At 57.3% G+C, this 11,077-nt stretch overlaps 7 protein-coding genes across 7 annotated transcripts; 3 read left to right on the top strand and 4 right to left on the bottom strand.

Moving 5' to 3' along the window:
- Positions 1 to 1,032: 1,032 nt before the first annotated feature.
- On the bottom strand, positions 1,033 to 1,753 carry IUM83_03787 (Pre-mRNA-splicing factor ATP-dependent RNA helicase; the record flags this gene model as incomplete). Its single annotated transcript, XM_067927819.1, has 3 exons — positions 1,033 to 1,081; positions 1,156 to 1,319; positions 1,391 to 1,753. 3 exons carry the CDS (start codon positions 1,751 to 1,753, stop codon positions 1,033 to 1,035), a joined length of 576 nt encoding a protein of 191 aa, XP_067795294.1.
- Positions 1,754 to 1,936: 183 nt separating this feature from the next.
- On the bottom strand, positions 1,937 to 4,686 carry IUM83_03786 (DnaJ Heat shock protein; the record flags this gene model as incomplete). The annotated part of the gene is made up of 5 exons (XM_067927818.1): positions 1,937 to 2,248; positions 3,684 to 3,818; positions 3,890 to 4,356; positions 4,424 to 4,551; positions 4,607 to 4,686. 5 exons carry the CDS (start codon positions 4,684 to 4,686, stop codon positions 1,937 to 1,939), a joined length of 1,122 nt encoding a protein of 373 aa, XP_067795522.1.
- Positions 4,687 to 5,061: 375 nt separating this feature from the next.
- IUM83_03785 (SCO1 family protein) lies at positions 5,062 to 5,993 on the top strand (the record flags this gene model as incomplete). Its single annotated transcript, XM_067927817.1, has 3 exons — positions 5,062 to 5,184; positions 5,272 to 5,365; positions 5,464 to 5,993. 3 exons carry the CDS (start codon positions 5,062 to 5,064, stop codon positions 5,991 to 5,993), a joined length of 747 nt encoding a protein of 248 aa, XP_067795521.1.
- A 202-nt stretch (positions 5,994 to 6,195) lies between these two features.
- IUM83_03784 (NADH dehydrogenase flavoprotein 2, mitochondrial precursor) lies at positions 6,196 to 6,525 on the bottom strand (the record flags this gene model as incomplete). Its single annotated transcript, XM_067927816.1, has 2 exons — positions 6,196 to 6,310; positions 6,383 to 6,525. The coding sequence occupies 2 exons, from the start codon at positions 6,523 to 6,525 to the stop codon at positions 6,196 to 6,198; spliced, it is 258 nt and encodes an 85-aa protein (XP_067795520.1).
- A 20-nt stretch (positions 6,526 to 6,545) lies between these two features.
- IUM83_03783 (NADH dehydrogenase flavoprotein 2, mitochondrial precursor) lies at positions 6,546 to 7,562 on the bottom strand (the record flags this gene model as incomplete). The annotated part of the gene is made up of 4 exons (XM_067927815.1): positions 6,546 to 6,614; positions 6,721 to 6,815; positions 6,912 to 7,278; positions 7,368 to 7,562. 4 exons carry the CDS (start codon positions 7,560 to 7,562, stop codon positions 6,546 to 6,548), a joined length of 726 nt encoding a protein of 241 aa, XP_067795527.1.
- Positions 7,563 to 7,760: 198 nt separating this feature from the next.
- On the top strand, positions 7,761 to 8,132 carry IUM83_03782 (Cytochrome b-c1 complex subunit 6; the record flags this gene model as incomplete). The annotated part of the gene is made up of 3 exons (XM_067927814.1): positions 7,761 to 7,763; positions 7,836 to 8,003; positions 8,100 to 8,132. 3 exons carry the CDS (start codon positions 7,761 to 7,763, stop codon positions 8,130 to 8,132), a joined length of 204 nt encoding a protein of 67 aa, XP_067795526.1.
- Positions 8,133 to 8,666: 534 nt separating this feature from the next.
- Positions 8,667 to 9,280, top strand: IUM83_03781 (40S ribosomal protein S26; the record flags this gene model as incomplete). Its single annotated transcript, XM_067927813.1, has 3 exons — positions 8,667 to 8,791; positions 8,952 to 9,123; positions 9,182 to 9,280. 3 exons carry the CDS (start codon positions 8,667 to 8,669, stop codon positions 9,278 to 9,280), a joined length of 396 nt encoding a protein of 131 aa, XP_067795525.1.
- Between the last annotated feature and the right edge of the window lie 1,797 nt (positions 9,281 to 11,077).

The raw sequence follows: 11,077 nt of genomic DNA, 5'->3' as shown, positions 1-11,077 counted from the left end.
GAAGTGGTGCTGAAACCATTGTCGCCAGCTGCAAGAACACGTAGACGCTTTCGGCCTACGGACGTCTCGTTGCCTACCTACCGACTCCGTCGACCGATGTGATGCCAGAAATGCGTCTGCTGCGCGCTGTTGACAAGCGCCTGCCGCTCGTTCCGCGAATGAGGTGCTGAAACCATTGTCGCCAGCTCAGAACACGTGACGACTTTCGGCCTGGACGTCTCGTTGCCTACGCTCGACCGATGTGAGCCAGAAATGCGTCTGCTGCGCGCTGCTGACAAGCGCCTGCCATCGTTCTGCGAGATTGCGTCCACAGAGAGCGTAGAGCTGGCCCACAGAGACGTTCAGCTTGCCTTTGCTGTACTGGTCAAGCCAGCGACGCTCGATAGCCAACGCACCACGCATAAACGGCTTGCTAGTGACGACAAGCTCCTGGTATACGCAAAACTCAGGCGGCGACGAGTAACACATTGCTGACAGCGGGTGGAATTGCACGAGCTGGGCTGCTTTTTTGCCATCCTCATTGTGGTACATCAGCCGATACACCGTCTCGAGAGTGCATCTACGCGCTGCGTTCATGAAGAAACCGGCGCAAAGTGCTTGGCAAAGTCGGTCGTCGAGCGAGGCATCCCGTCGGCTATCTCTGTCGGGCATGGCCTCCTTGACAGCATCGAGATCGCAGCGAGACAGCGAGTCTATGATGTCCCGAAGCTGCTTCACGATAGATCCAGCCATCGTTAAAGCTCGCAACCGAAGATGACGGTCTTCGCACCAACGCTCGAGATCTCGGCGGTGGCCTTGTGCTTTACGCGAAGCAGATTCAAAAGCTTCCAGTATCAACCGATACGTGAGCTGGTCTCCATCGTCAGCAAAAGTCCGTCTTTTTTCAATTGGAGCATTCGTTGCTCCCAGTCAGACGCCGTATCATTTTCATCATCGCTTTCGTCACGACGCCGCCGTTTATTACCTCTAGAATGAGTCTCGACGAAAACGTTTTCCACAGAAAGCATTGCAACCACTTGTGTCATTTCACGACTACAATCCAGCAGCAGCGACTCCACAAGAGCGCGCGAAAGTTTTGGCTCTAGTGGGAAGGCAGCCATCAACTTGCCAAGCGGTGTAGCTTCGCCAGTTGCATCTAGTGAACCCAGTACGTACAACTGCTTCAGTGCATCCAGAAGCGAGTCCTCGTCAGGTGGGTCCAAGTACGGAAATCCAACCACGTCCTGAATGCCGAGCAATTTAAGATACAGCACGGTGTTGGCCAGGTTGGTGCGCTGAATTTCAGGCACTGTTTCCTGGTCCATTTCCTCGTAAGACGCCTTATTGTACAGACGATAGCACTTCCAGGCGCTGTACGCCCAGCTCGACCAGCACGCTGCTGCGCCGATACCTTTGATATCGGCACAACCACGAGCGACTCCATTTGCTGCACGGGGTTGTACACTTTCTGCTTCGTAAACCCACAGTCCACCACATATCGAACGCCGTCGATAGTTAGTGAAGTCTCTGCGATGTTCGTGGCGACGATCACCTTGCGCACCCGAACCATCGGCACTGCATCAAAGATTTCGCGCTGTCGTCGACCTTGCAGCGCCCCATACAGCGGCAAAACACGCAGCTCCATCTCGTCCCTCCGCTTTTCCTGCTGCTCTCGATGCAGTGCTCGGATCTGCGCACATGCGTCTTCAATCTCCCGCTGGCCGGTCAGAAACACCAGAATGTGCCCTGGTTCCTCGCTGTTGTGCACCTGCATGGTCGTCTCGACCGCCGCGCGGACATAAGTGGACAACGGACCTCTGTGTCCCATGATCTGCCGCTGCTTGGAGTGGAAAATATCCACGGGGAAGACGCGTCCGGGATTTTCACCACCGGACACGGCCTGACCTTATCCTTTATCTTCCTCCTCTCTTCTTCTTGTCGTTGCCTTTATCTTCTTTTATCCGTTCACCGAAAAATCCGCAAATCTGTCGGCGTCCAAAGTTGCCGACGTGATCAACACCCGAAAATCCGGGCGGCGCTTTAGCACTTGTTGCAACAAGCCAAAGAGTAAATCCGTGTGGATGCTGCGCTCGTGGGCCTCGTCCAGCATCACGACGCTGTATTGCGTAAGCAGCGGGTCGTTTAGACACTCGCGCACCAAAACCCCGTCGGTGAGGAACTTGAGCTTCGTCTTGTCGCTGCAGCGAGACTCAAAGCGGATCGAGTAGCCCACGAGGCCGTCGCCGCCCGCGCGTGCCCATCTCCTCCGCTACGCGCTGCGCCACGGAGACGGTAGCAACTCGTCTCGGCTGGGTGATGGCAACACATTGCGCCCGTGTTGCCTCCGTTGTGGCGCGGTTAGCACTATCGTCGCCTTTCCTCCGTTAGCACTATCGTAACCGCGGTTAGCACTGGTGTAAACCCCCGAGGCGTGTAAATACTGCGGGATCTGGGTGGTTTTGCCGGACCCCGTTTCACCCACGCACACTACCACTGGGTTTTTCTCCATCGCGGCTAGAAGCTCCTCGCGGTGTGCCAACGCCGGGAGGGCTGCGGCCTCTGGCGACGCAGTAGCCTCCCAGGCGCTGGGGGCGTCGGATCTCGACGGGGATTCACGGCGGTGGCGGGCAGATGAAGACGGAGTAGATGGCGCGTGGCGACGGCGGCGAGGAGAGCGAGAACGGGGCCGGGGCCGCGAGCAAGAGCGGGAACACCGCCGGTTCCGGTCACGATCGTCATAGCGAGCCATTGGGAGTTTTATTGCTGCGTGAAAGACCTCTCTTACTTTCCTGTCTCATAAACTTATACCGGGTTGAACCTACATGCGTTTGACCGCGACGTACCTCTCGGAACGACGGGCAGCACACTATTAACCGGGAATGTGAAGGCTTGACGTGCTTTGGTGGCGGTACACTTGCCGCTTCAAGTCCTCTTCTTTCGCGCTCCGGAATACAAATATTTTCTCGTGTGTACAACTTAAGCAGTGCTAGATCACTTCCAGCCAACAACTTTTGTGAGCAGAAGCAAGAACTTCGGGTGATGTTTCCACCACAACCTCACACACGATAAAGTCGAATAACCTCCCTGACTTGCTGCCGACACACAGGGCAGAGTCGACTGGTATCGAGAAGTTCTTGTGCACAGTTCATGCAGAGAGCATTGTGGCCGCATGGAACGCAGACCGCTTCCTGGGCTGCATCCAAGCAAATCACGCACTCGTCATTGCTTTGAGCCACAGAACCTTGCCCAGCAGTCCTTCTCGCTGTGGACCCCAATGGAGAAGACGATGATACTGAACCATGGGCAATCGACTCATCATCACGAAGAAGTTGCACAATCGCCACTCCATCAGACTCCACAGCCACTTCCGAATGGCCGGGCAATTCCATGTCGGCTGGAGGCGAAGCAGGCCGTGCTGAATGCGTTCTGGAGTGGCTCCGAGCTTCTTGAAGAGAAAGTTGCAAAGCTCGCTCCAGATCGCGCTGCTCCTGAAGCAATTCAGCTTGGGTAGGATTTCTTGGTGTTAGCTGAGCTGGCCGTAGCGGAGGTTCGCGCTGATTATCAAACTCGGTACGGGTTGGATGCCCTGGGGAATCGATACCTACTGTGTCTGCCACCGGGATTGCCATTACCGAGGGTTCAGCTGAATTCGGCGATCTCGAGGAGTCAAGGGTTCTGTCAGCGCTGGAAGTGCGACGTTTCACCTCCTTCTTGCTCGCTGCCTTCACTTCATGAACGCCACTTGCCACGTTCGACGCAGCACCAACAAAGCCTCCAGCTACGTATCCACTAGCCGCCGCTCCACTTGCCAGCACTACGCTGCCGCTCGTCACAAGTGCCTGCAGAGAAGCGCACGTTGATGGTTAACTAATCCCCCATTCCAATCAAACCCATCGGTAACCAAACGTACTGCGACGGGGGCCGTAACAGCGTCAACGGTGGCCTTCTTCAGTCCTCCCAAAAAGCTAGGCGTGGGTTTGTGGTTGACAGACTCGTTCTCCGCCGTAGTTACAGGAGTCTCCGTCTCGCCGTAGCTCGCCTGCTCGTTGTGTTCACGCTGACGAACAACATTGATGCCAGCCTCGCCCATCTCAATAATGCCCAAGCCTATGTTAGCGACCATGGCACCAGTTCCTGCCACGATGGCGGCCGACCCCATGATCACACCGCCCATGATGGACTTGCCACCGTAGAGTAACCCCTTGGCGGGCGCGTACACTGCGCCACCTGCAGCGCGCTTTAGACCTTTGAAGAGGTCGGGGGCATCCGGGTCCATCGCCTCGCCAAAGCGGAAGAACTCGTCAAAGATTTCCATGGCGCGCTCCTTGCTCATCGGCTGCGCACCGGTCCCCAGTCCGTCCCTGCCGTCCCTGTCATCTGCACCACTCAGTCAGCAATTCCTAGCAACTTGGCAGATCACAGAAACTGGCAGTGAACGTCGTACAGATCTCGCGCGTGTCGGCGTTCGACAACACGCTGTAGGCCTCGCCCACAATGTTGAAGTCGGCTTCGGCGGAGAGTTTGCTCCCCATACTATTGCCCGGGTGGTACGTGATGGCGAGTTCGCGATAGCTGCGGACACGAGCGTTAGCCTCTTGTTGCCAGATCCACCTGCCCCAGCACGTACGCCGCCTCGATCTCCACCGACGTGGCGGTGCGCGCCACGCCCAGGACTCGGTAGTAGTCGTCGGACGCGATGTCGTGCATGCTCAACCCACCCTCTCTGAATTGACGAAGGGGAGAAGATCCTTCAACTGAAGTGATTTGACAGGATTTCGCTGTACAGTAAGTAGAAGAGGTAGTCTCGCATTTGTAGCCTTGCCATGGTGGCACACGGTGTTGAATGGTGAACCAACGTTATCATCCTCGTGGGTTGCCGAGTCCTCCATAGTCTCCAATCATGAGGACTTGCTTTAAGTAAGTCCTCCGCAAAGTACATTATTGTGTATATTGCTTGGTTAAGTTGAAGTGCTCTTCTAATCGCGCACCTCTAATCGAAGATTTTCGACCAATGAGCGGCTCGTAGCTCTTCGGCCTCACGATCGCTGCGTGTCTCGCACTCTCAATACGAAGCAGAAGGCGATGGCGAGCCGAGCGATGTTGGCGATGAGGGCGCTGCGGCGCGGCCCCGCAGCGGGCGTGCAGACCGCGCGCCGCATGTTCTCGGACGCCCCCGTGCCGGGCACGCGCGCCAACAACTTCGGGGTGCGTGGCAGCCTTTAGACGCTCCCTCAGCAGGGATAGTTGCCCTTTTTCGTCTACAGATCATTGACACAGAGCCATTCTTGGTAGCCCGTGACTTGGAGCGGCCTCGCACTCGCTGGCGCCGTGGGCAGCGGCGTCGTGTACTATTACTACTCGGAGAAGGACCGCCTGCAGACCCAGTGTGCGTCTGCTGCTCTGCTAGCTCTAGGGGTCAAGTACTGAATGTACGGCAGTTTAATTGACGTTATTGTTGTTGCTGCTGCTGCTTGTTGCTGACAGCCACGTCAAAGGTGACGTCGGTGGGCAAGCCGCTGCTGGGCGGGCCGTGGACGCTCGTGGACTGCGATACCCGACGCGCCGTGACGGACGCGTCGTTCCGCGGCAAGTACTCGCTGCTGTACTTCGGCTTCACGCACTGCCCCGACATCTGCCCTAACGAGCTGGTGCGCATCGGCGACGTGCTGGACAAGCTGGAGGCGGATAAGTGCCCCGAGGTCGTGCCGCTGTTCGTGACCGTGGACCCGAGGCGCGACACGGTGGAGCAGATGCAGGCCTACAAGGCCGACTTCCACCCCAAGTTCAAGATGCTCACGGGCACGCGCGACCAGGTGGCCGACATCACCAAGGCCTACCGTGTGTACTTCTCCAAGGCGGACGAGAACGGGGATGACGACGACGACTACTTGGTGGACCACTCGATTGTGATGTACCTTGTCGGCCCCGACGGTGAGTTCCTCGACTTCTTTACGCAGAACGCACGCGTCGATGACATCGCCGCCAAGATCAAGACGTATTTTGAGGCTGTGTAGTTTCAACAAGGAATTGCGAGAAGATGCTTGAGTAAACTCGCTTTTAAATTGCAGTTATTCGTGTGCTAGTTGTCAATGCAGCGCGCCGCCGGACGCTAGTATTCCTACTGGATGAGCACAAGCCAACGTTGGAGCTTCGAAACTTAGATCTTGGTCATGCGTACCATCGAGCGAAACTACGTTTTACGAGTCTTTTGAGCATTCACAGTTTATTCTTTTTGTGTGGTATTGTGCGAGCGTTGAAGGTCCTTCGTTCGTTGCAGAGCCAGCAAGATCCGCCAAAATACATGGATGCGTCCACCTGTCGGTCGTGAGTGCTACGTCGAAGGGCAACACCCCCGCCCTGCCCTGTTAATTATCCCAGAGCCACGCCGCTACGTGCCTAGTACAGCATGGCGTCCTTGATGTCCTTGGGGTTCACCTTGGGCTTGAGCTCGTCGTCCGGGCGCATCCGGAAGCCCGGTCCAGGCGTCTTCTCCCACAGGAGCGTGGTCTTGCCCTGCGGGCCCTCGCACGACAGCTGGCCGTTCATGGGCAAGCTGCCCCACTTGTTCATCGGAGGCGGCGCATCCTTTTTGCAGGCGTCCAGCAGCTCGCGAGTGGTCTCGGGGTCAGGTTTTCCTGATGAAAAACAACAACAACGACGTCAGTACAGTTACTCCGAGCTAAAATCCCAACCTCACTCAATAGTATCAGCAACTGCAGCAGCAGAGGCAAGATGACTCACGTAGAAATCGTCGTTAATCTGCACCATGGGGGCATTGGAGCACGCACCGAGGCACTCCACCTCGCGCAGCGTGAACTGGCCGTCCTCCGTCGTCTCTGCACCGCCGCCAAAGCACCAAAGCAATAACAAAAAATTAGCCGCTGGCAACGTTCGAATTGCAACTGTAATTGCAACACGGGCACGACACACACCTCCTTCCTTGATGCCGAGGTGGTCCTCGATGGTCTTCTTGATCTCCTCGGAGCCGCAGATCATGCAGGGCGTGGTGCCGCAGAGCTGGATGAAGTACTTGCCCACCTTCTCGCGGTTGAACATGGTGTAGAACGTGGCCACCTCGTACACCTGGATGGGCTTGGCGTCCACGATGCGCGCCACCTTGTTCATGGCGGCCAGCGGCAGCCAGCCGCCGTGCTGGCGCTGCGCCAGGTCCAGCAGCGGGATGATGGCCGACGTCTTGTAGTTCTCCGGGTAGCGGTCCAGGATGGCGTGCACGCGCTCGTAGTTCTCCGGCGTGAAGTCGAAGGGCGTGTCCGCGTTGTTGTCCTCCGTGTCGCGGTGCTGCGCGTGCAGAGCGACGGGCAAACAATGGAGCAGAAGAATTAGCCAGCGAATCCGACGACGGACGGCCGCGTCTCGGCCTCTGGTACCTGCACGAAGCTGCTTCCGGCGGCGCGCGAGGAGTGGAAGCTCGCCGCGGTCGAGGCGGCGGCCGGGCGCGCGCCGAGCTGCGCGGCGCCGGCGCGGAGAGCGCGCACACTGCGAGAGCATGGCCACAGGCAAGGACAGGAGCGACGCGAGAGCTTTGAGGCCAGGAGGCCCCGCCGCACGTTCGGGTGGTCCAACTGTGAAGTAGCGATACGACCCCTTTTCTACCAATCAGCAGAGGATATTTCTGCGATTGGCCCGAATCGGCGCCGTTTGGGTGGTGCACCCCACGTGAAGTAGCAGGAAGCGCCTCGACAGAAACCTGCGGCGCTCCAGAACCGCTCATTTCCTCGGATCACGTCGCTTTTGCACTAGAGACCCCCACGCCGCCGAAAATGGTGCGCCACCTGCCGCTGGCTGGCCGAGACTAGCTGCGTGTAGACTAACCCTCGTGCGCGTTGCGCCCGCAGTCTGACGAGGAGCCTGTCGACGTGATGCCCGCGATCCGCAAGGCCTGCGAGCCCAAGTGCGAGCAGTCCTTCAGCGCCTACCGCGCCTGCCTGGACCGCGTCCAGGCCAAGGGCGTGGGCTCCTGCGACGGCCAGTACTTCGACTTCCTGCACTGCATCGACAAATGCGTACGTGGCGGTCGCTATTGTTGCTGTGGAGGAGGTGGAGAGCAGCGAACTGACGGCTGGGATGTTGCTGTTGCTATTGCTTGTTGTTGCCTGCAGTCCGTGCCGCAGATCATGAAGCACCTGAAGTAAACATGTCCATCTGCACGCGGATTCGGCCGGGCGTCGGCAGCCATTGGGACCGTGGTGCGCCAGTGCGCGCGCACCTGGTGAAGAGGACGCTGCCCGGCAGCTGCGGCCGACGCACTACGTCACAGAGCGGACGACTACACTTGCCAGCCTCAGAGAAAAAAAGAAATAACATGTATTGATGGGTTTGCAGTGCAGACGCTGACATACCACCAGCCTTTAGACCTTCCATCGTTGCGTTCGTTGTGTCCCCATTGCATGCAGCCCAGGCTGGTATGCAGGCAAGCAGATACCCCTCAACTTTGTCCACAGTGAGACGTACTCTGTCATTTTGCCCAGGAGCTCCCCCGCTTCAGTGACTCTGATCAGCCAGTGACGGTCCTCCGGTTTCTCTCCCTGATTCGCCGAAAAGGGGTTCGCGCGGCCCAATCAGCTGTCGGGGCAAGTTGGTGGCGGCCAGCGCTTCGTCGCGGGCGGCTCAATCCCGCCCACCCTGCGCAAGCGAGCAGTCAATTTGGAGAAAAGAACGGAGGAAACATGACTGTGAAGCGCCGCAACCACGGACGTAACAAGAAGGGCCGCGGCCACGTGAAGCGCGTGCACTGCGTGTCCACGGCCAAGCTCATCCCCAAGGACAAGGCCATCAAGCGCTTCGTTGTGCGGTACGTCCCGCCACAGCTCAGCAGCTAGCAGCTCTCCGCGAAGGGCAAAATGACGCTTTACGCACACACCTAAAGCGTATAGTACGCTATAAGTGTGCGCGTAGCCCCCCCAATAGCAGTGCCCCGCTGACGTCGCTCCTATTGTCCGTGTCCCCCGCAGTAACATCGTGGACCAGTCGGCCATCCGTGACCTGAAGGAGGCTTCGGTGTACGAGTCGTACGCTCTGCCCAAGATCTACATCAAGAACTACTACTGCGTGGAAGCCGCCATCCACCAGCGTATCGTGCGCGGTCGTTCGGTGGAGGCCCGTAAGAGCCGTGCCCCGCCCCGCGTCGCTTCGCCCCAAGCGCTCGTAAGCTCTCGCAGCCTGCGCGCCGCTCCGGTGGTAGCTGATGCTCTATTCAGGACAGGAAGCGCGCGCGTCCTCTCTTTGCCGGCCTCTTTTCAGCGCTTTTGCAGGGAGGAGTCAGGGTTCTTCTCGATCATAGCAATACAGGGTGCTGTCGGGCTGGACCGGGGACGCGAGCGACTTCCTACGCCATAATATACGAGGCATTCTTTCTCCAATGTGTCGGCAGCGTCAGCTCGCGGTGGTTTGTTCATGTGCGTATGTGGGCGTTGCAGGGACGTCGAGGAGGAGCTTTGATCGGGGAAACAGGTTGTTGCAGGTTAACTTGGACATGACTCGTCGACATGGGTGTTGCATATGCAGGGCTAAATGGCTACATTTGAGCTTACCACGATGACAATTTTACCTGTCAATCACAGTTGTAGCCCCGACTTGTTTTGTAGTAAGTATGTTACTACATGTAGTACGAAGCTGGCATTTCCGCCAGCAAAGTGGATTTGGGAGGATATAATAGTCCCCGCGGATAACCGAAAAGCGTGGTGGCGTTCCATGACCCGTACTACGTAGTAGTTCACTTCACCTTGGCTTGATCCACAGTAACTTTCCAAATTGATATACCTAAGAGTCGACTATGCTTTGGGATCTCATTGAAAGACAAACGCACTACAGGGTCGAGTCTTCTCGTCGATCTCCCAACAAGAGTATTGTAGACGCCCATAAATTGCCCCAAGAAGAACATGGGATCATCACTAGCGTACCTGCACTGCAGGTCCTGCAGCTTGGTCCGTCGCATTACGACCCACTGGGCAGGTAGGAAATTCTACAGAGCTTGCTCGGCGCGTTGCCTTCAATTCGTGCCGCTAAACTCCGCCATGACTCGAGCCTACTCGCTGCTCAACTGTTGAGAAGCGAGTAGGCCAGAGAGGTGTTGAGTCAACACCTCACCGCTGCCCGCGACATGACTGACAACTATTTGCTGCACGGCAAAACGATCGCTCGGCTGAGCCAGCGCATCGCGTCTAGTTGTCAAGACATCCGAATGATCTTCGTCGGTAATGACGAGGACGAATTTCGCCATTTCAAGGCCATTTTCTTTAGGGAGCACATTGTGTATGCGGTGCGCTATCGGGTTTCAATTGACTGTCAAAAGAACAAACCTGTCAATTTGACCTGCCTGCTTTCGTCCTGAGTCCCAGATGAACGTGAGAACGCTCTCGGTGCCACTGGACTTCCTCCTAAACAGCATAGCCTAAATTCTGGGCTTCCTCGATGGTTTTCTCGCAACTTTCGAGCGCCGCTGCTGCTGTCAGCGAGCGCTTCACGTGGGTGACCGAAGTGTATAGTATTTTGGATGTTGTACCTTCGAGATGGCTACAGTACTCAGCTTTAGGGCCTAAAGCCAAACTTTAGTAAAGTTTAGTTAGGCACAGGTACAGATACTGCTAGCGAAGCAAAACCAGCTCTGTATCAAGCGCGACCTGGGCCACAAGCGCTGCACTGCTGTATTATAATGCGTAGCAGTCCGGCATCCTCCAGCAGGACGTCCGTACAAATGTGTCGCAGAGCCCGCCATGCGTTCGTCGCGGCGCAGCGGTAGCAAGAGTCCTCGGCTCTTCTGAGCTACATGTATACTGGTGCGGTGGCAGTGCTGCGATGTGGTGCCATTGGCACCGCACCGCCACCGCGGCCGTCGCCACCGGAAAAGAGCTCGCCGCATTATACGGCGCGGCTGGATCCATCACATGGCCGCGTGTGCAACACTGCGCTGTCATGCTTTGGCCGTCCACAACGACCAATATGACACTCAGATGTTGGCAATATCGGAGCGCGCGGCGGCGCCACTGCGACTGCGACAGCCGAGCGCCGGCGATCAACGACGAGCAAAAGGCACCGAAACCAGTCACAGCGTGCAACGCTTCAAGCTCGAGAGTCAGAA

This window comes from Phytophthora cinnamomi, assembly GCF_018691715.1.
Source record: "Phytophthora cinnamomi strain GKB4 chromosome Unknown Contig21, whole genome shotgun sequence".
NCBI lineage: Eukaryota > Oomycota > Peronosporomycetes > Peronosporales > Peronosporaceae > Phytophthora > Phytophthora cinnamomi.
Note: the sequence above shows the minus strand (reverse complement) of the source record. Positions and strands in the feature narration are given on the sequence as shown.